At 40.4% G+C, this 23,728-nt stretch overlaps 1 protein-coding gene and 1 non-coding gene across 6 annotated transcripts in view; both read right to left on the bottom strand.

Moving 5' to 3' along the window:
- Positions 1-23,728, bottom strand: part of LOC130283815 (potassium voltage-gated channel subfamily H member 8-like) — a 520,269-nt gene that overhangs the window by 154,705 nt on the left and 341,836 nt on the right. For all 5 annotated transcript variants that reach the window (XM_056533330.1, XM_056533331.1, XM_056533332.1 and 2 more), the window contains one exon: positions 16,594-16,730. In XM_056533330.1, the coding sequence (XP_056389305.1) occupies positions 16,594-16,730 (137 nt within the window). The remainder of the gene's footprint in view (positions 1-16,593; positions 16,731-23,728) is intronic.
- Positions 17,311-17,415, bottom strand: LOC130290150 (U6 spliceosomal RNA). Its single transcript, XR_008847521.1, has one exon. It is a non-coding gene; the product is annotated as a U6 spliceosomal RNA (small nuclear RNA).

The following is a 23,728-nucleotide window of genomic DNA, read 5'->3' as shown; positions in this document are numbered from 1 at the left end:
CATTGAGTTGGCGGAGCGTGACGTCACACGGGGGCGAAATCGTGACGTCACGATCTCACGTCACCGTGGTCATGAGGCGTTAGGATCCGAGTCTCCAGCGCTGCCGGAAGCCTCAACAGGTGGGTGCTGCAGCCGAGATCCCGGGGGTCCCCAGCGGCGGGACCCCCGAGATCTGACAACTTATCCCCAATCCTTTGGATTGGGGATAAGATGTCTAGGGGCGGAGTACCCCTTTAAAGGGGTACTCCGCTGCTCAGTGTTTAGAACAAACTGTTCCGACATCATAGCCCCGGCCCCTCATGACATCACGCCCGCCCCCTCAATGCAAGTCTATGGGAGAGGGCGTGGCAGCCATCACGCCCTATCTCATAGACTTGCATTAAGGGGGCGGGGTGGGACATCATGAAGGGGTGGGGTTATGATGTCACGAGCTCCTGGCGCCGGCTCCAGCGTTCCGAACAGTTTAGTCAAAAACGCTTGAGCAGCGGAGTACCCCTTTAAAGTTTATAGTATTTCAAAATAGCAGAAGTAAAATTTATGTAACTAGTTTTATTTTACAGTGACAATTTCACAGTGCAACCTCAGTGCAGGGAAACTTTATAGTACTACACTCAAAGCTTATAAAGAATAATTTGCATTATTCTTTGCATCAATCAAGCACAATGTGGTGACATTAGATTTTGCCGGAGCAAAAAGGTGTAATGTCAGTGCTTGAGTGGCGTCAGGTTTATAATGTAGCTGGAGGTCAGTTCCTGACATTATAACACCTACTTTTCACCACTACATCCACAGACTCTTTATTACTCACTAATTGAGATCTGGTAGGACTTTCCGTGCTGTTTTTTTCCTTCACAGAAACCGATTTTCTTTTGCCTTTCAGATGCTTCAAAAGCAAATTCAATGGGTAGCATAGTGATAAACAGAGAAAGAGGACATTAAATGGAACAGTACAATGAGAACTTAGCCTTGTCTTTTCAGATGAACTATTTTCTTAGACACAGATGCATTTATTTGTTTACAGAAAACGGTAAAGAATTTTAGACAGTAGTTGTTTTTTTTTAAGGAATAGCACTACTCTTGTCCATGCGCTGAATCTGGTATTTAATCTCAGCCCCATTGGCTTTAAAGGGGTACTCCACCCCTAGACATCATGCCCCCTCCCATAGAGGGGGCGGGGCGTGACTCCACACGGGGGCGGAGTCGTGACATCACGATCTTCCGTTCCCGTGGTCGGGAGCCAGAATCTCCAGCGCTGCCGGATGCAGATACAGGTGGGTGCTGCATGCTATATTGCAGGGGTCGCCAGCGGCGAGACCCCCACGATCAGGCATAAGATGTCTAGGGGTGGAGTACCCCTTTAAAGGGGTTTAACTGTCCATTCATAATAGTGCTGCTGTTTTTGAAAGAAAAAAATAAATGTTTACATTGACAATCAACATCAAACATAGTGTACATTGCTAGTGAAATGATGCAGCAAACCCACTTGCTAGTTTAGTTTACCCACTTTCTAGTTTTTTTCCCCACTCTGCAGTTTTTAAGTCACTGCCAAACAGCCTAAAACAGTGGTTTTCAAGCTTTTCTTTGCCTGAGTACCGCTTGACAGCCCATTCCCAAAAAATTGTACCCCCATATTAGAGACATTTTGTAATGATTATAGTATAATTCATATGCTTTACTTTCCTCTATAACAGACTGTTCCTCTCCCTATCTCCCCAGTCCCTATCTCCCCTGTTCCTCTCCATATCTCCCCAGTCCCTATCTCCCCTGTTCCTCTCCCTATCTCCCCAGTCCCCCGATTTTCAGGTGATGTCTTCTCTAACCGGAGTTGTTTACTTTTCTTCACTATCTGGCCTGGGTAAATTGGTTCTTGTGGACCTTGGAGAGAGAATGGAAAACGGGAATAACAGGATTCTTTATTTTAATATAATCTGCTTCTTTTTTGGTTATAAAAAACATAATTTTCCCCAAGGTCCACAAGAGATTCCAATTTCGCCTTAAAAATCCCCATTGGATTACTGGACAGTGGTCTATAGGTATATTGGTCCTCTAATATGCCTAAATTTAGCTTAAGATTGTCATGTCTGTAATGGCCTGTGTTCACACACAGCTGTTGGTTTGCTTGTGTGTGAACAGTTTTATGTTCCCTGCTCAGGGAATCATTAATAGCATTTTCTAGCTAGCCAATAGCTCCTAGGGTGTGTCTATTTAATGTCAGCCCAGTCTAGCCTCTGGGCTGGTGATTTAGATCATTACATCCTGACTTGCAAACATGCTAGACATGCTGCTTTGGAGCTCTTGGTTAAACACTCTTTGTTTGAGCCTTTAATCTACTATCTATCTCTGTCTTAGTGTGCACTTTGTATTTTCTGGTTTTAGCCATGGTTAGGTGGCAGGCTTATAGTAGATTTTAATCTGTGTTTATATAGTTGGCTTTAGGATTTGTATACCTTTTCTGCTATGTGTATGTTCACACTGTGTTTTCTTTTGTATCCGTTCTTATGAAGTTCTGTTTTATGTTTCTGTTTTCCTACTGGGCCAGCATCCTGTCCACTCTGGTGAGTGTGCCGCTGGCCAGTAGTCTATTTGGATTTATTATTATGGCTACTCCTTTAGTGGAGTGGAGTGTCCAGTTTGTGTCCAGTGTGAACAGTGTCCTGTGTTAGATCCCCGTTACAGCTCCATGGGGACTCCATGTCTACTGAAGGTGTTCGGAGGGATTGCTATTCATGTCATGTGAACAGTGTTCTATATTATATCCTGTGTATTTAGGCATCCCTGTTACCTGTCCATGGGGACTCACAGGGTATTGTTATTCCTGCATCTACCGGAGGTGTTCTGAAGGGATTGTGATTATTCCTGTCTTGTGTTCAGTGTGAACAGTGTTCTATAATCATATCCTGTTGTATCTGTTTTCTGAGTTGTAACTAGGCATCCCTGTTACCTGTCCATGGGGACTCCGTGTCTAATGGAGGTTTTATGTGGGATTGTGAATATTCCTGTTTAGCTATAGATTCCATTTACATGTCTGTGGGGACTCAGAGGGTATTGTTATTCTTGTGTCTACCGGAGATTTTTCTAGGGGATTAAGCTTATTCCTGTTTTGTTCTGCAGTATGTTCAGACTCATCCGTTTTCCTGTCTGGTGTTTTGAACTCTATATGTTTATTAGTTCTTTATTCAGATCTTTGGAGTTTTGTTCATGAACGCTTATCTATAGGTATCCTCTGTTCATGACCATTGAGTCCTCTGTTCATGTCTGCTGATATAGTGTCCTCTGAAATTGATACTATAGAGTTCTATGTTCCTGTTATGTTTCTGGTTTGTGACCGACTATTTATTAGTATGTGTTTTTATTAGGCCCCTGCACTTTAGCTCAGGGAGGGACCGGCGCCCAGTTGTCGATCCACCATTTAGGGTGGATGAGCAAGTAGGTAGGGAGAGTGGTTTTAGGGTCAGTTTAGGGCTCACTCTCCCTGTCTCCTGGTTGGTCCCTGACACCGAAATAAGCCACTGTCAAGTACTACAATTGCGCCCCCTTTGTCTGCACTACGAATTATAATGTCCTCCATTTTTGACAAGGGCTCAAGGGCAGATTTTTCTTTTACTGATAAATTATTTTTCAAGGGGGGCACATTTTGTGATAATGCCACCAAATCCTGTTCAACAAGGTCTTGAAATTGATCAAGTACCACTGTGCGAGACAGGACCGGATAAAATTCAGGATTGGAAGTGTGGAAAGCCGGTAAGACATGTGTTATTGAGGAATCCTGCATTAGTTGTAAATCAGACAGTGTGGCTAGCTCAAGAATCGTGAAACCAGCCCCACTGTTGATATCAACAGAGCTCAATGGGGGAGATTTATCAAAACCTGTGCAGAGGAAGAGTGGTGCAGTTGCCCATAGCAACCAATCAGATTGCGTCTTTCATTTTCCACAGGCCTCTTTAGAGGCCTGTGGAAAATGAAAGAAGCAATCTGATTGGTTGCTATGGGCAACTGCACCCCTCTTCCTCTGCACAGGTTTTGATAAATCTCCCCCAATGTCGGTGAAACTCCTGAAACAAAATCCTCACATCCCTCAGACAGTTGTTCAATATGCAAGTTATTCATATTATGATCATCATTATTGCTACATACATCATTAGCATTACTCTCAATATTATCAAAAAGTGGGATAGAGGAAAAATGTTTACAGACCGCAATGGCTCTGACAAATTTGTTCACGTCCATCAAAGTTCTGAACAGGTCAAAATGGCATGCTGGTGAGAATAAGAGTCCTTTGGACAAAACAGATAGCTGTGGCTCAGATAATATTTTTGCAGATAAATTAAATACCGTGACACTCTTTACTTCTTGTGTTCCTGCTTGGGCTTTCCTTTTCGTTGTATGTTTTTTCCGCCTGGCCCGTCGTTTTTTGATGACATCTTTGCTGCTTCTTGTGGTTGCTGGCATGATGACACAGGAGAAGACGCGGCTGTTGGAGCTTGTGGGCCTGGAGATGGATCTCTAGAATCCCAGATCGTGCCAGTGGAATCCAGTTCAGTATCATTAAAGCTCACTTGAGAATCTCTATTATTATTTCTCATCTGATTTTTTCTCCCTCAGTTTTTCTTGAGTATGGACCTCGGAGTGGAAGTATGTGAGTTATTCTGTGGCCAATCATAGACCCTTTTGCTTTTATAATCCTGAAAGTCTCTTTGGAATTTTGAATCCTTCATTTTAGTAATAGATTGCCCCAGTTTAACCACTCTTTCTGTTACGTTTTGGTCCATTTCAACAAACAGAGGATGATTCTCAAATTGCTTGATGTTAGATTGTAACTCTAAGATTTTATCTTTGCTTTCATTAAGTGCTTTCTCCTCATAGGAAATCATAAGTTTGATGAATCTCAGTGATGAATCTGTAAACAGCATTTCCCAATCTCTCTTGAAGTCATCTGAGAAAATTGTGGTTGGAAATGTCCTACCGTATTCTTCGCCGTATAAGACGCACTTTTTCTTCCCCAAAACTGGGGGTGGAAAAGTTGGTGCGTCCTATACGGCGAATACCTGCGGCCATCAATGGCCGGGACCCGCTGCTAATACAGGACATCACCGATCGCAGTGATGCCCTGTATTAACTCTTCAGACGCGGCGATCAAAGCTGACCGCCGCGTCTGAAGTGAAAATAACACTAACCCGGCTGCTCAGTCGGGCTGTTCGGGACTGCCTCGGTGAAATCGTGGCGTCCCGAACAGCTTACAGGACTCCGGGAGGGACCTTAACTGCCTCCTTGGTGTTTACTCCGTGCCGGGATCCCCTGCGCTCTCCTTCGACGTCATCACGTCGTCGCGCACACCGTCATCCAATAGGAGCGGCGTGCGTAGTGGCGTGATGACGGCAACGTGATGACGGCGACAGAGAGCGTGGATCCCGGGGAAGAAGAAGTCCGGAGCATCGGGGACACCACGGGGACGAGGCGACAGCGATGGAGAGACATCCAGGGCAGCGGTGAAGGGTCCGGAGCGGCGGGGACATGTGAGTATTACCTCCTATACCAGTGGTCTTCAACCTGCGGACCTCCAGATGTTGCAAAACTACAACTCCCAGCATGTCCGGACAGCCAACGGCTGTCCGGGCATGCTGGGAGTTGTAGTTTTGCAACATCTGGAGGTCCACAGGTTGAAGACCACTGTTGGGTTCAGAATTTTTATTTTTTTTAGATTTGGCACCTATAAATTGGGTGCGTCTTATACGCCGGTGGGTCCTATAGGGCGAAAAATACGGTAATTCTTAGGACTCTTGGCACCATAGATTTTTCTGCATACTTTTGTAATGTGAACAAGTCCCACCACCATTCGTGTCTCCACAAGGAGGGCGTTCCCCTGCTCCGTCATGCTAATACAGAGATTCTGTCTCCTCTGTGTCTGTGTTCACGGTGTCAAAGATTTTTTTTTGTTCTATCCGAGCTGGCTTGTCTGGCATCCAGAGGCTTTAGGCATATATTAGAAGACATCTTTCATTAATAATGTAAGTCAATGTATATGCCTTAATCAAAAAGCCACTCCGAGGAAGCAGAAATGAAAGTCCATAAATAGTATAGAGGGAAAGCGATTCAGCTCGGACTGGAGTGGAACAACTCTCCGGATAAGTAGACACATAACAAAGGATTGTCCAGCGCAGTATATCGGTATACAATCCTTAATTCTTTATTGTAGACCGAACACAGACATAGGAGGTAACAGGCAAGTCACGTGTTTCGGCTGTCGTGTGCAGACTTAGTCGTACAAGGACATGTTAAAAGTGAGACTCTTATATAGCAGATGCAGGGCGGATCTGACCGGTCTCACACCGGGATCAGGATCATCGTCCTGCCTTTTTTGGTGTGCTGCCTTTTGGTGCCAATATGGAGGTTTGCGGCCTTTATTGGTGTTTTTTTTGTATTCTCTTTTCTTTAGATATTTATAGGTGTGAATATTTGCAGTTTTCCTTTATAGGCTCTTTTTGCTTTCTCATATTTGGTATATGCAATGTTTCCATCTCATGAAGTTCTAATGGCGTCTATCCAAAATATTTGACTCTGTATGACTTATGCCATTTTATGGATAATGATTATTTAATCACTATTATAGCATGAACATATCAAAAAATATCTTTTTTATGGATTGGTTATTCTCCAGAATATTATCCCTATTACATACAGACTGACCCGATACTCTCGTCATGCTGATAAGAATAGTATCTTTTATGTACGGTATATTTGTTTTTATACTAGGTGTTGACAGAGATGTTTTCGTAAATTTTTCTGTGTGTTGGAATGGTACTATTGTGAATATGGCTGTCACAGGGTTAATTCTTGATTGACCGGTGTGAGACCGGTCAGATCCGCCCTTCCTCCACTATATAAGAGTCTCACTTTTAATAAGTCTTTGTACGACTAAGGCTGCACACGACAGCCGAAATGCATCACCTGCCTGTTACCTCCTATGTCTGTGTTCGGTCTGCAATAATGAATTAGGATTGTGCTGGACAATCCTTTTTTACATGTTATTTTAGTGTTCTCTCTATTTTTTTGAGCAGTGTACATGCACTGAGTACATAGGTTCAGGGGCCCCAAAATTTGTTTCTACAAGGGGCCCCCTCTGATGTCATGCACTGGCAGTCCCTGTCTTGTACAGTGTAAAATGTACCTGCCACCCAAAAGTGACCAAAAATAGAAAGATCCCTTTACAAGGCATTAACCCTCCCAGTTCCCTACACCAGGACCCTGGGCAGAGCCCTGCAGGGGAGGACTTAGCCCCCGATCCCAGTTCAACTCTGATCCCAATCACTTCTTGCAGGATCCTGTGCTGCAAAGGGGAAATTGTATTATTGCAGCCCGGGGCGGGTGCGGGGCGCTCCTATATGTAAAATACCAGCCATTTGCATGTCCAGTATTTGTAATATAAAATTACCGGCAGCATGTTTGAAATACCGGCCGTGCAGGTAATTTACGGACTGGGTGGCAACCCTAATAACAGTCGCACCAGGGCCACAAAACACATCGGCCCCATAAGAGACCAGTAGTATATTTGACATATGGGGCCCTGTTGCAGATTTTGCATCGGAGTCCAGAAGCTACAGATACACCTCAGATTCTGTCCATGCCTGTCTGTGCACATACAAGGCAACATCCCATTTGAACATGTTGCCGATGTATACATCGCCCTAAAACCGATATCTATCATTTTAACACTGGGTTCACATACAGCATTTTGGTCAGTATTTTTAGTCAAAACCAGGAATGCTACAGAGAAAACTATAATGGGAAGATTTGCTTTGTGTTTTTGACCCACTTCTGGTTTTGGTTAAAATATTGAGCAAAATACTGTGTGTAATTCCAACCTAAATAAAATATATCATAGCGACCGTAGTTTTCTTCGTTTAGGGTCTAGGTGCCCCACCGATTGCTAATACCAAGGAATGGGAGTGCTGTGTCACTTTATTCCTGAACCATTTGCTTGGATCTCTAACGACGGCTGATCAGAAACTAAGGGACACAGGGGCAGATATTTCAAAACCTGTCCAGAGGAAAAGTTGCTGAGTTGCCCATAGCAACCAATCAGATCGCTTCTTTCATTTTGCAGAGGCCTTGTTAAAAATGAAAGAAGTGATCTGATTGGTTGCTATGGGCAACTGGGCAACTTTTCCTTTGCACAGGTTTTGATAAATCCCCCCAGCAGTGTTTAGCACCTGTAACCCACCTATCAAAGCTTCATAGCTAACCTTTGTTGGAGCTTCTATTTCCTAAAACATGGCTCTGTCATAGAGAATAATGTAAATAATAGGATAACTTTTTTAATAGCGCCAGTATTCTGTGTGACTAGTGTCACCACCACTGTCTGCATCAGCGAACACTGATATATTTCTATTTTCATAGAACTGTGTTCATCCTTTATAAATGAGGAAGGTGCAGCAATATCTTGGTGGTAAAATGATTAATGATAAGCAATTATGTAGTATTCTGCCCCGATGTAATATTTACATAAATCACCCCACCTGCATTAATACCAAGTGCCTGTCTGCAGTTTCATCTGTCGAAAACATACCCTACCAGAAATTTTCCTTCATGTAATATTCAAAGGGAAGGTCAGCTTACATTTTAATTTCCAGAGCACGACTCTGGCCTTTCAGCTGTGCTTTAAGTGGCCCGTTGGTTCCCGCAGAGTTAAGAGGGGACAAGCTGTCATCTTAGCTGTTTTGCACAGTTGAACAACAGATAAAACTTTACGCCTCTCACAGAGCAGGACAAAGTGTCACTCTAAAAGCTTGTCTCTTCATAGAAGTGTTTTTGCATTTTGTAGGTATTTTATAGTGAAAGAAGAGGAGACGCAGATGCCGGCAGAATTTAGAGTGAATACATTGTTGTACAGTTATAAAGAGAGATATTTGTGTTTTTAGTACTCTAAAAAATGCCCTTTATCTGTCAATGATTTCTCTTGCCCTAAAAGGTCCATTAACCCCTTAAGGACTCAGGGTTTTTCCGTTTTTGCACTTTCGTTTTTTCCTCCTTACCTTTTAAAAATCATAACCCTCTCAATTTTCCCCCTAAAAATCCATATTATGGCTTATTTTTTGCGTCACCAATTCTACTTTCCAGTGACATTAGTCATTTTACCCAAAAATTCACGGCGAAACGGGAAAAAAAATCATTGTGCGACAAAATCGAAGAAAAAACGCAATTTTGTAACCTTTGGGGGCTTCCGTTTCTACGCAGTGTATATTTCGGTAAAAATGACACCTTATCATTATTCTGTAGGTCCATACGGTTAAAATGATCCCCTACTTATATAGGTTTGATTTTGTCGTACTTCTGGAAAAAATCATAACTACATGCAGGAAAATTTATACTTTTAAAAATGTCATCTTCTGACCCCTATAACTTTTTTATTTTTCCATGTACAGGGCGGTATGAGGGCTCATTTTTTGCGCTGTGATCTGAAGTTTTTAACGGTATGATTTTTGTTTTGATCTGAGTTTTTGATCACTTTTTATTCATTTTTTTATGGTATAAAAAGTGACCAAAATACGCTTTTTTGGGCTTTGGAATTTTTTTGCACGTACGCCATTGACCGTGCGGTTTAATGAATTATATATTTTCATAGTTCGGACATTTACGCATGCGGCGATACCACATATGTTTATTATTTTTTTTATTTACACTGTTTTATTTTTTTATGGGAAAAGGGAGGTGATTCAAACTTTTATTAGGGAAGGGGTTAAATGACCTTTATTAACACTTTTTTTTTACTTTTTTTTTGCAGTGTTATAGGTCCCATAGGGACCTATAACACTGCACACACTGATCTCCTATGCTGATCACTGGCGTGTATTAACATGCCTGTGATCAGTGTTATCGGCGCTTGACTGCTCCTGCCTGGATCTCAGGCATGGAGCAGTCATTCGTCGATCGGACACCGAGGAGGCAGGTAAGGGCCCTCCCGGTGTCCTGTAGGCTGTTTGGGACGCCGCGGGATACTTTCACTTTTGCTTTAGAAGCAGTGGTCAGCTTTGACCGCCGCTTCTAAAGGGTTAATACCGCACATTGCCGCGATCGGCGATGTGTGGTATTAGCCGCAGGTCCCGGCCGTTGATGAGCAGGGCGACCCCGCTTCATATCGTGGGAGCCGGCGCAGGACAGAAATATACGTCCTGCGTTGTTAAGGGGTTAAAGGAGTACTCCCGTGGAAAACTTAATTTTTTTTTTAAATCAACTGGTGCCAGAAAGTTAAACAGATTTGTAAATCACTTCTATTAAAAAAATCTTAATCCTTCCAGTACTTTTTAGGGGCTGTATACTAAAGAGAAATCCAAAAAGAAATGCATTTCCTGTGATGTCCTGACCACAGTGCTCTCAGCTGACCTCTGCTGTCCATTTTAGGAACTTGAGAAAATCCCCATAGCAAACATATGCTTCTCTGGATAGTTCCTAAAATGGACAGCAGAGGTCAGCAGAGAGCACTGTGGTCAGGACATCACAGGAAATGCATTTCTTTTTGGATTTCTCTTTAGTATACAGCCCCTAAAAAGTACTGGAAGGATTAAGATTTTTTAATAGAAGTAATTTACAAATCTGTTTAACTTTCTGGCACCAGTTGATTTAAAAAAAAGTTTTCCACGGGAGTACCCCTTTAAAGTTTTGTGCACATTTATGTTCAGAGCATCAGTTGGGGTTTTTGTCACCTTTTCTGATATGTTTACAGCAAGAAAATACTGGGATGCTGACGAAACCCATTGACCCATTAAAGTCATTAGGATTTTTTGGAGATATGTATCTAAAAATGGACCAGGCATAGCAGTTATTGACAGAAGCCATGATGCTAGAGTCTAAATGAGAACCTTAATGTCAATGGAAAAACTGTATAGCCACAACTCCTCTTCCTTAATGTTACACCACCTGTTCTTGAATTAAACTAAACAAATCATTACAGTATGTAACAGAGATCATTGTAACTATTCTAAAAATACCAAGTACTCCTAACATTTACATACTTGTGAAGTTGTATTGTTGTGTTAATTATTGCTTTACTTGTCTTAGACTGTTCCTGAATTACAGCCAGAGCTGCATTAAAGGAAAAGTATCATACTACGTTTTTTAGTATGGTACTTCTCCTTTAATAATTCTGCAGACTGACATCACAATTAGACTAAAACTTGTTGACAGACACTGATCTAACAACTCAGCTTTTATCCTACAATATCATTTGCACCACATAACTGTGTCGTAATTTGTTTGCCCCTTGATAAAAAATAATCATCAGGCAAATAATCAGGCAAAACCTATTAGGATAGAATTCTGTTTTGTTCTGTTATCGAGATAAAAAGCCTTTAGAATTGTGAAAATAGCTCTGAGATACAATATAGGTGTATGCAAACAGTTTTCTTACATGTTACAAAATTGTTCAAGTGTTCCTTTTACTCCCTCTCAGAATGTCCACCTTATGTGCTTATGAGCTGGTGGTCTCACATGCTCAATGGCTTAGTCCCACAGACTGGACCTCTTGTGCCAGGACAGTGAAATGATTCTCGACATTGTTGCATGTAGAGATAAACATGCCTCCATGTTTGGATTGGATTGGATTCAATTTTACTGCCAATTTGGATTTGAACAAGAACAGGGAGTCCTGTGGAATGTTTGAAAAACTTTATGGGCAAATAAATGCAATTAAGTGAGTGGATAAGTTACATAGCAACATTCCCCTGTACCTTCCTGAACTTTCAGTCTGTGCCCAGAGCTGTCAGCATTAGGTGGGGCAAGTGGGAGAGAGAAGAAGAAAAATAGGAGTGAGGAAAAAGGAGAGGGGACTTGATGATATCTTTGTTTAATGTCAGTGCAAGAGTCCTGAGGGATGAGTATGCCCCTCCCCTATGACTCCTGCCCTGACATCCGAGTGCTAAATAGAGAGAAGAAAGCTGTGTCCTGTGCTGTTATCCCAATGTCAGTGAGCCATTTATAAAGTACAAGTGTACTCCTCCCCCTCAACCCTTGCATCTGGGCAAACCTTACAGTGCTGTGCTATAGTAGCAGCATTAAAGTAGTGTATGACAGAGTGTAACAATGCTGTTGGGTTGCTTTAATGAAGAACCAGGACTCATTTTTAGCAGTCACCTTTCTAGGTCTTAACAATGGCTCCCAGTTATCAGATTTCGAATAGAGTGACGAATAAGCGCAAGGATACCAAAGAAACACGCATTAATGTCAGACACAATAATATAAAATGGCAACTCACTATTTGATGGCAGGAATTGATGGATGTCTCAAATGGAGTTCCAACAGAGAATGAAGGACAACTTAAAAAGCAGAACAATACTGCTAAAGGAAAACAAGCTGAAAGCACCAGGACCACAGAACTAAAAAAAATAAAACTCTGAAATTCACCAGAAACTTTCCAGTACCAGATACTACACTGCTCAACATAAAACAGACATGAACGTCACCTTAAAGCCAGTAAGTGTATTATTTCATAACCTGAGGCAGGAATGAAGCAGGAATGTTTTTTAATAACAAAAGACTGTTGCTAACAACTGGCTACACATTAAAAAGCAGGAGAAAGTGACAAAGCAGGGGTGATACCCAAGCAGCACAAAAACATGACCTGTTTTCCTCTCCCTATCCCCTTCTCCTATTCTGTCCCGTCCATCTCTTCTTCTGGTTTTGCATCTAATGATGGTGCTGGGCACAGACTTAAAACTCTAGAAGGTATAGGAGAGTAGATATATAAGTAAGTCCCTCCTTTATTACATTGATTTCCTCAAAAACCCTTTAACTGAGTGGCAAGGCACAGAGTGTATGCCTCGCTGCTCGATGTATAGGACCAGGCCTCCTCTTTTTTGAAAGGTGTCCCTGCTCCTGTTAGAACAAATGAAAATCCAAAAAAAAGTCCCATAAAATGTAGGTTCCAACAAATGCTAAATTTTGGGGAAACCTGAACCAAAATTGGTTTGTTATGAACCAAATTGCTCACCTTTTTTTGCAGGCATACGGGTAGGTGGAGGAACTGCACTGCACACATTAGATGGACATTGAAATGGAATTCATAAAATGTTAGTTGTTCTATTTAGAGGGTACAGTGTGTGGCACAGGGTGTTCCAGTATTATGTTCAGAGGACAAAGTCCGTTGTACATTGAGGAGTCTGATGTAAACGTGGGTGTCTGGGCATCCAACTCTGCAGCGGTGAGAAGTGCCTGACAGTCATGGTAGTCTAGAAATGGAGCAGAAAAACTGACCTTTGAGTCACTGGATGTCATTGTGTATTCTGCCCGACTTTGTCCCATCAGTGCTGTGTTCACTTGTAAGTTCTGCCGTTATGATGGGTGAAACAGCAACTCCCAGCATATCCTTACCATGGCTAGGTCTTAGTGGGAGCTGTCGTTTTACATGGTAAAAACTTGTATAGTGTGTTATTCTATCTTGGCAATAGTTATATTTTCATTATAAGAGAAGAAATATTTTCCCAGGGAACCTGTTGTTAAAAAATGTAATCCCACCCCTGCAGGTATGTAAAATGTAGGCAAAAGAACATGTTTTACATAATACAGATTAAAGAAGAAAAAGGTAAAACCAAAGAGAAAATGAAATGTAAGCACATAGCAAATAATTATGATTAAAAACAGAATGTGACAGGTTCTTCTTAGCATAAAGAATGAGTTATAAAAATATATAAAAATATATAAAGTAGGTGCCTTACATCACAGAACAACCATCCCCTTAATAGCCCTGTTCCTAAAATATCTCTCACAAAAAAGTGCCCTTCCATTATTTAACATGGCTGAATTGTATAATTTATTGGTGAATAATTCAGAGACCAGTTAGGCATGAACAACTTTTAACCATCTAAATGCAGAGTTTACTGACTATATTAATTGACATGATGTGAATCTTCACTATATTGTGAATTTTAAAATGACGATATATAAAAAACGAATGTGACATATGCTGTCTATTTTAATTCTAATATCCACCATGAATCAATCATGTTAGGACTCCGCTGATCACACATTGAGGTCAACAGCTCCAGTCAACTATATTTTATTTGCTTTGTATATCGTAGTTTAGCTAAATAGTGACAGTCAAGTAAGAGGATTTTTTCTTTTAAACTATTTACTTCCCAAATGAAAACCCTTTGCTAACTCGCAATCTATCTTCTGAACCAGGCATTTGTTTAGAGTGTCGGGTGCAGCGCCAGAGGCTTGTGACGTCACGGCCGCACCCCGCTTTTGATGTTATGGCTGCACCCCTCAATGAAAGTCTATGGGAGGGGGCATGGCGGCCGCCACGCCCGCTCCCATAGACTTGCATTGAGGGGTGTGGCTTTGATGTCACGAGCAGGGCGTGGCTGTGACATCACGAGCCTCCACCCTGTATCACCAGTCATCCGGCACAGAGCGAAGTTCGCTCTTTGCATCAGATGTCTGGAGTGCAGCAGCCGAGATCGTGGGACTCCCGCGATCAGACATTTGAACCCAATCCTTTGGATAGGGGATAAGATGTATAGGGGTGGAGTACCCCTTTAAAAGAATGCATCCTGTATTGTTAGTGGTTGCAGAAACATCTTACAGCCACAGGAGAGGTGCATGGCTATCAGGGAAAAAGCACTTTTACTGTTTAAATATAATAATATAATATTCAGTGTTCAGTAGGCCTGTGAATTTTATAATAGACATACCTTAAATGTCTTTAGAGAACTACTGTGAGCATAACCTTTACAAATGGTACAAATAACAAAATATCACAAAAAAAAATCATACATGTATATCTTATTATGTATCACAAACTCTATAAGGGCTGGTTCACATCACGTTTTCTCCCATAAGGGAGCGCATACAGCAGGTGGAAGCTAAAACCTTGCGCTCCCGTATGCTTTCGTATGCTCTCCCGTATGTAATTAATTTCAATGAGCCGAACGGAGTAAAACGTAAATTTTTGCGCCATATGTGCTTTTACAACCGGACCAAAAACCGGGGTTGACCACAGTTTTAGGTTCGGAGAAAGAGCGCATACAGTGCAAAAATGAGCCGACCGGACTGAACGTTTCACTCCGGCCGGCTCATTGAAATGAATTACATACGGAAGCGCATACGAAGGCATACGGGAGCGCGAGGTTTTAGCTCCCCCCGCCATATGCGCTCCCGTATGAGAGAAAACGTGATGTGAACCAGCCCTAAGGCAGTGTCTCCCAACCAGGGTGCCTCTAGCTGTTGCAAAACTTCAACTCCCAGCATACCTGGACAAGTGAGTACTTACTGACCTTACCAAGCTGTGGGACTTAGCTGAATAAAAGAAAACACAGTGGGGGAGATTTATTGAAACCTGTGCAGAGGAAAAGTTGCTGTGTTGCCCATAGCAACCAATCATATCCCTCCTTTTATTTTTGACAAAGCCTCTGCAAAATGAAAGAATCGATCTGATTGGTTGCTATGGACAACTAGTCAACTTTTCCTCTGCACAGTGTGACATGAAGTGTGGCATAAGATGTTAGTTGTTCCCAGTCAGCTGTGTGTAAAATATGGTATATACAAAATAGGAAGGTTATAAAAGAAAAACATACAGGTAGACCAAGGGAATCAAAACTTTTTCTTCAGAAATAGGCATATCACCACAATGACATGACCAGCAAACAGTCTGGATTTCAATCTGATTGAATATTTATAGTGCAATAAATTTTTTTTTTTTTTTAAAGTCATCGATAAGATATCATGCTGCAAAACTCATCTGTCCTCACTTTATACCATAAACACCTGGGATAGAGTAACAAAGTAATCATTGGGTGTGTTTTTGTTGATGATTCTACAAATTTTTCAACAGAAAGTTAATCCATAAGTTTTTATATTTCAAATAAAATTATTTATTTGAGGTATATTTCATAAAGCCAGAATGTTCTTCTATTAAAGGGGTTATCCAGAAATTTTATATATATATATATATATATATATATATATATATATATATATATATATATCAACTGGCTCCAGAAAGTTAAACAGATTTGTAAATTACTTCTATTTAAAAATCTTAATCCTTTCAGTACTTATGAGCTGCTGAAGTTGAGTTGTTCTTTTCTGTCTAAGTGCTCTCTGATTACACATGTCTCGGGAACCGCCCATAGCAAACCTCTTCTACTCTGTGCAGTTCCCGAGACAAGCAGAGATGTCAGCAGAGAGCACTGTTGCCAGACAGAAAACAACAACTCATCTTCAGCAGCTGATAATTATTGAAAGGATTAAGATTTTTTTTAATAGAAGTAATTTACAAATCTGCTTAACTTTCTGGAGCCAGTTGATATATAAAAAAAAGTTTTTTCCTGGAATACCCCTTTAAACCAAAAAGGTGGGTGACCATGATCTAAGCATGCTAATATGTTTGGCAGCAGGGGTTGTAAATGGTAACTGGTCATTCAGGTATAACAATATACAGGTTATTTAGTGGCTTTAGAAAAACAAAGCAATATGGTGGCTCAGTAGTTAGGATTGTTACCTTTCAAAACTGGAGTCGGATGAAATTACAATGTAAAAAATATATCCAATGTTATAACAGAATGTATTTCCTCATCATATAACTAGTTGCTGGTTGACACTTACATTATTCAGCTTCAGTTTGCTCTTGTCCTGCTTTTGCAGATGTCCAGACAGGTGATATAGTACTGCTCTGCTTCTTCTGCGGTTGGCATTGAATCCTGGTGGCCTGGTGTCAGTGTAAACTTCTAATTCATCATTATCTGTGAGAAGAGACAGAATAATATTTGTATTCTTATAAGCTTAGATAATATGATGCAAGCAGAGGTAATGTTAGGCCATGTTTACTTACTAAATTTGCTGTGAATTTTGATTAGAAAATCTGCAGTAAAATTACACCTTAAAGGGGTACTTCACTGCCCCAGTTCCGAACACTGGTTGCGGGGGTCGTGACATCCTGGCCACGCCCCTCGTGATGTCACATCAGACCCCCTTAATGCCAGTCTATGGGAGAGGGCGTGGCGGCTGCCACGCCCCCTCCCATAGACTTGCATTAAGGGGGCGTGGCTAGGACGTCACGACCCCTGCACAAAATGTTCCGAATGCTGGGGCAGTGGAGTACCCCTTTAAGATTTGGGAGTCCTGTTAAACATGGTCATACTTCTGTGTACAACGTTTTATTCACAAAGCTGAAAGTTATATTCCTCTCTCAAATAGTAACCAAGCACAGGGCATATAAATAAATAAAGACAATTGTTTACCTGGTACAGATGTATGTATTCCCGAGCAGGGATTCCCCCACTGCAAACAGACCTATGGAGCTATCATAATCCTGGTCAGAAGGCCACTATAAAACGCTGCACAAATTTGCATGTCAACCTTGTGCAGGGACCATGCTAATCTTCTCTAAATTATCCCAATTTTAGTATATGTGTTGCAGAAGTAAGCCTCCCGACAAAGATTACAACATGTGAGTCGAAATGTTTGCACTGGGGATCCCTGCTTGGTCAAACACCTTACAACTTTGTACATAGATTCTTGTGAATATGATACAACTGGCGGGGGGAAGTCCAGAAAGTGAGGGCGGGACTAGCACTCCTCTGTGCTCACTCCTGTCCTGTCTATCAGACTGCAATATGAAAACAGAGAGGAGGGGGTTACAGTGATTGGATGAAGAGACCCAGCACAGCACAGCAGACTGAGGAAGAAAGATGGGTCATGCAAAGTGAGGGCAAGAGACGGACACCCCTCTTACAGAACACAGGATAAAAAAAACTAAGTGAGCAACAGAAATAAGGTATTTGTGAGATAAATATAGGTGCTAGACACATACAAATTATATGTACAATATCAGGATTAGGTACTAAGTAACATATTAAAAATTTTTGTGAGATATGGCAAGTACTTTTTAAAGAATGGAGACCTACTTTTGGTGGTATATGTTTTTTTTTCTTTTACTGTAATTCTGCATTTAGAAATAAACATTTTGGGATTAATTTATATGTGTATGGCATTTATGGACAGATTATGGTTGCATGATAGCAAAAGTCTGTCCTTAAGTATATTAATGATTTCATCAGGTATCAGGTTCCTTTTCCTAAACAGTTGAGGAAACTGTTGGTCAGAGAGTTGAAGATTTAAAGCATACCGGTCATTTGACATTAAAGAAATAATGCCTGTATATGTTACTCACTAGGTTATGCAGATTCTTTACATGTCTTTTTTTTATGTGTCTAGCTCCTGTATTTGGCTCACAAATACCACTGTTCTGCTGCTCACTCATTCTGACACCCCCTGTTCAGGAAGGGGTGTGCCTGAGGGAAGCACTGAGCCAACCCTCCCTGACCATGTATTCTTCCTCCCTGAGTCTGCTGTGCTGGGTCTCTTCATCCAATCACTGCAGGCTGCTCTGTAACCCATCCTCTCTGCTTTCAGACAGGAGTCTGATAGACAGGACAGGAGTGAGCACCAGTCTTGCCCTCACTTACTTGACTTTGTCCATGCCTGTGCTTCCACAGATAGTGCTGCAGCAGGTGGACAGGATTATGTTCTGGTTTTTATAAATGATATATGAGAAAGGTTAACGTTTTGCCAAGATGTACAAGATATAAAATTTTTTGATTCTCACAGTGCCCATTTAAAGTAATCTAAATTTGACCCTTTTATTACACATTATTTGAGTTGTACATGGGATCACATAGAGCATAAGGTTTCAACACAAAGTAGATGGAGGATAATAGAAGGGAAGGGGTGGAATTATGGTTTCTTAAATATTTTACCCTTGGTCTCATTTTAGGAGGAATCTATAAAACAGAGTCAAGGGAGATGGAAATACATTCTGGCAGCTGAGCTAGAGAGGAAATTCTCATGGTACAGAAAGAAGTGTGCCAATTTGTGCCAGCTTAATTGTACCCATATGGTTCAGAAAAGAGTCATTAGATGAAATTCTCTGGAAATTAACAGACGTTTTATTTATACTTCTGAAAGGTAATATTTGTCCTCTGCTAATGTACATGTACATGAATTACTGGAAAAAATGAATATTACTCACAAAACTAGAGGGAAGCCAGTAATTGCCATGAAAGCATTCAATGTTTATTTGTACGCAGAATGAGTGCGCCATCAGATATTTGTAGTTTTAGTTTAAAGTCAATAGAGGAATATTGATCAGCAGCATCTTAAATAGGATTTAACAACCCTTTCTAACATTTATCAGGCATAAATGTGCATGTACAACTAACTGCACTTCTGATACCAAAGGAGATACCAAAAACGGCCATGAATCACATCCCACAATGATCAAATTCAAGCTATTTATCCAGTATATCTATCTGGTATATATAAATAGCAATGAACAAGGAAATACACAACAGACAGATAAAAGAGGCAAAAACTGTGAGTTGTAATCATTCTTTCTCTTAACATATGTCTTTGTTTGTGTGTGCGTTTGTTTATATATATATATATATATATATATATATATATATATATATATATAAATAAATATATATATATATAAAACGCAATGGGCCTCATTTACTAAGCTGAAACCGACCAGTTTTGGTCTGGTTACTTTGGCGCAGAGTGTCTGAGACATGTCTGCGCCAGTCTGAGACATGTCTTTGCCCTATATCCGGTTTTCTGACCGGACCTAAAACTGCAGTATACCACAGTTTTAGGTCCGGTCGGCTCAAATGAATGAGTCGTGGGCCGGGTCCGGCTGGCATACAGAAGTGCCCAGTTATCACTCCCCCCAGCTGGATCAGATCCCCGTATCATCAAAACGTATTGTGAATCCACCCTCCCTCCAATGGTAGGACTGCTCTGAACTGTGTCATCTTCATAGACGGCAATACATATAGTTCAAAGAACTTTACATGTTTTTTTTCCTCACTAATTTTCTGCTTAGAATGATGCTCAGAAAACTACAAGGAGAGAGGATATTTCCTTTGCTGGCTGGTACTTTCTGCTCATCTTGAGAACAAAGCCCTCCTGTAATTAATCTATGGCATATTTCTTACATCTTGTCATGTTCCTCTTAATAGGATTCATGCCCTCATTCTGTTTTGTAGACAAATTAGATTTATATACACCCTTGCTGTGAAGTAGGGTCCCTGGGGGACATTTCTCTCCTTTTTCTGCCATTCTGACACATAAACAATCATTCCTTTACACAATACACTTTGTTACTGTTTAACACATTTGTTACCCATAACTGTACCTCAGATACTATACAGCGACTATCTTTTCTACACATTCTGATTGGCATTATTACAGATCTTACATTAATGTGTACATCTGATAATGGCTCCAGCGACAGGATATAAGGTTTGTAGGGCATTCAGAGCACCATACTTGCCCTAGTCACAGGATAGAAGATAAGTGCCTGATCGCCAGCACGGGGCCCCAGCTGTCAGAGGGAGTGCATGCTGCAGACGCCACACCATTTATTTATTTCTATGAGAGTGCCAAGGAGTCCTTAGAAATGAATGGAGTGCGTGTCGTCAAACTACTATTTGTGTAGACAGACTTCCTGAGTGGCCTACAAGAAAACCACCTTGGCTCTTCTGACAGAAACCAACTAGGTGCAAATTTGGGGGTGAGTGCAACACTAGGGGCCAACACTGTATTTTTCTTTTACTTTCAAAGCATCATTACAGCAAAAATCAATGTAACTTGTTGTGTGCCAAGTGTAAAATGTACATTATGTATACCTAATTATGTACACCTATATCAATGATATTTTTACATAATTTAATGTAGTCTCACATCTCTCCATGTCAACAGTGCCAACTTACGTCACTTTCTCACATCACAAAATATATAATATATGTCCATACATCCTTCCATGTTAAAATATACATGTCAGATCCTTATAATATTTTACTTCCTGAAGGATGGGATGAGGTAGTTCACATGTATTGTTATCTATCTGCCACCTACCTATGAAATAGGTGAAAAAATCTATTAAATATGATATTGGAAACTCTTTGCTGTCATTGGCTATAGTGCAGAATATTAGATGTGGTAATTCGTAGGTACAGACATCATTTTTTTTTTTGCTATTCACTTGAATTGATGTTTGCATTGATGTCCCTAGTGAATCTGTTTTTTAAGGACCGAGGCTATATGCCATCTCTTCAGGCAGATTTGATTTTACCTTCTAGGATTATCTGTGTCTAGTCACTGAGGCCATCAGTAGACCTTCTCTTCATCTAATACTGACAGTGACAGACAATGCCAAAACAAGATCTGTGCTTTGTTAAGGAAGCAAACATTAGTTGAACAGCATCTTGTACTCTATGGGGAATCGATAGCTGTAACAGTACATTAGTATCAAACTACAGGATGAGGAGTTTGAATAAGGGAGTAGAGGGCAGGTCCCAGCAGGGAAATTCGACAAGAGATACCCATCATACTGAGTGTGAAATGAGGAGGACTTGATTTCAGGCATGTCTGAGTGGTGATCTACAGCAAGATTTATAAAATAATTAGTAAAATGTGTGACTCCTTTTGAAGGGAGTATATTTAATTTTACATTATAAATTACAAACAGGTTTAACCAGGAAAATGTTCGTTTTTTGCAATCTTTTTTTCTCTCCCTCTTTGCCTTCTAAGAGCCATAACTATTTTTCCTAAGTGAAGCCATATAAGGACTTGTTTTTTTATGTAACTAATAATACTTAGTAATTGCATCATTCATTTTACCATAAATATAATGTGAAGCCAAAAACAAAACAAGATTTGCGGAGTGAAAGGGAAAATAAAATGCAATTATGCAACTTTCTGAAGGGCTTCAGTTTTATGCCGTTCGCTGTCGGTAAAACTGACATGTTGTCATTATTCTACAGGTCAGTATGATTACTGCGATATCCCATTTTTATAGTTTTTTTAAATACGTTTTTACTACTTAAAAAATTTTCTGAAGAAAAACTGCTTTGCAAAACCATATTCTGACCTCTCTAACTATTTATTTATTAAAAAAAAAAAATTATGTTATGATCTATAGCTTTGATTGTTTTTCTTAAATTTTTCTGGGGTGTAATGGTGCCAGAAGTCAGCAATTTTGACATTCAGTATTTTTCTTTGTTGTTGTTGAATTATAGTTCAGCCAATTTTCATGTTTTACTATGAAAAAACTTAAAATAAAATATGTGCATTGCCATGTTCTGACCCCTTTTTTACCCATTTTTAAATCCCCATTTTTTATAAGCATTTATTTGGTTTCTTACACAGATCAATGCATATCTATGCAATCAGTGCAGTGCTCTGCTGGTATAGCCTGCCACAGGCTGCTGTGACAACTAGTCAACACCCTATGACACCAATGATGCATCTTAATGCTGTTTACATGCCACTATCACTATCGATGTCCATAGTTGGAGTGATCTCCAACTTTGGTCATTACTGGGGTCAGCTGTAGATAGCAGCCAGTAACCACTGTGTATGGCTTGGCTGCCATGGCTTACGAACCTGCACCCATGCCGTGACTGTACATCATTACTAGGGAAGGGGTTAAAACATCTATCATGACAAGATCATGACCACATCAAAACAAAACACAATTTATGAAGTCATAGACTATTGTGACATCATCACAACAGAACAGCCTAGAAATAAAACATATAAATGTGAGATTATCAAATGAGGACAAACATTGTTACAATAAATATGACATATTTTTGCAATATCACTACAATAACACATAATATTGTCATGGAAGAACACAGTATACAGATGATGACAGGCTATCCCAATGCAGCACAGTTTATGAATGAAGGCACAGGCTATTTTGACACAGCGTAGGAATGAAGATAAAAACCTAAGTGACATCAAAACAATATAACAACACCTTGGAATAAATACATACACTACTGGACCATTACAACGGAAAATAGATTACAAATGAATACGTAGGTTATGGCAAGGGTGGACATACTGTACAGATGTAGGAGGCCGCCACCAGGGATGTTATTCCTAGTGTCCACTAGATTGTATATAAGGGATTGTGTTTGTCTCTTGTGATATACCAAAGAAGCTGACACATAAAAAAAAAATTTGTTCAAGATCCATTATAATTATCCTGACAAAACATCCCTTCTGTATAATGTAGACATGTTTCAACATGAGAATATGTCACAAAGCACAGTGCATATCATTCATGAAGAATACACAAAACCTAAGAATTAATTGTAAAACTTTAAAAAAAAAAAAAATTTATGAATGGCTTTTTTTATTTTTTATTCTTGCTTGGTAGTGTTTATGGAACAAAGACATTTTCTCCATATGTCTTCATTAAAAATGTAGCTTACTTTTGCTTGCACAGCCTATACAATTTGCTATATGAGCTCTATTTTCTATGTACACTGTTACACATCCTACACAATTCTTTTCAGGAGGCTTCTCTCCTTCCAGCCTTGTCTTCTTGGGCCTTTGCCTCCTGTTCACTATCTGAGCTCTTCTGAAACCTCACCCCCTGCTGGTATCTCTGAACAGCTGAATTTGTCAGTTCTGGCAGGAAAATTAGTATATCAGTCCTGTGTTATATTAGTAAGATTGTCACTGATCACAGCCGGGTATGGGTAAGAGTAGTGAGCTATTGAACACAAATTCTCATCAAACCAGGGGTCTCTGGGACAAACTGTAGGAACAGGTATAGCTGTTTTCTAATGTACAGAGCTTTGACTGATAAGCCATGAAGAACTTCCAGTTTTGCATAAGTGAATCCGCCTGTCAATCTGCCGATCACTGGGGGTCCTGT

This window comes from Hyla sarda, chromosome 8, assembly GCF_029499605.1.
Source record: "Hyla sarda isolate aHylSar1 chromosome 8, aHylSar1.hap1, whole genome shotgun sequence".
Classification (NCBI taxonomy): Eukaryota; Metazoa; Chordata; class Amphibia; order Anura; family Hylidae; genus Hyla; species Hyla sarda.
The sequence above is the reverse complement of the archived record's forward strand: the minus strand, read 5'-3'. Positions and strand labels throughout refer to the sequence as shown.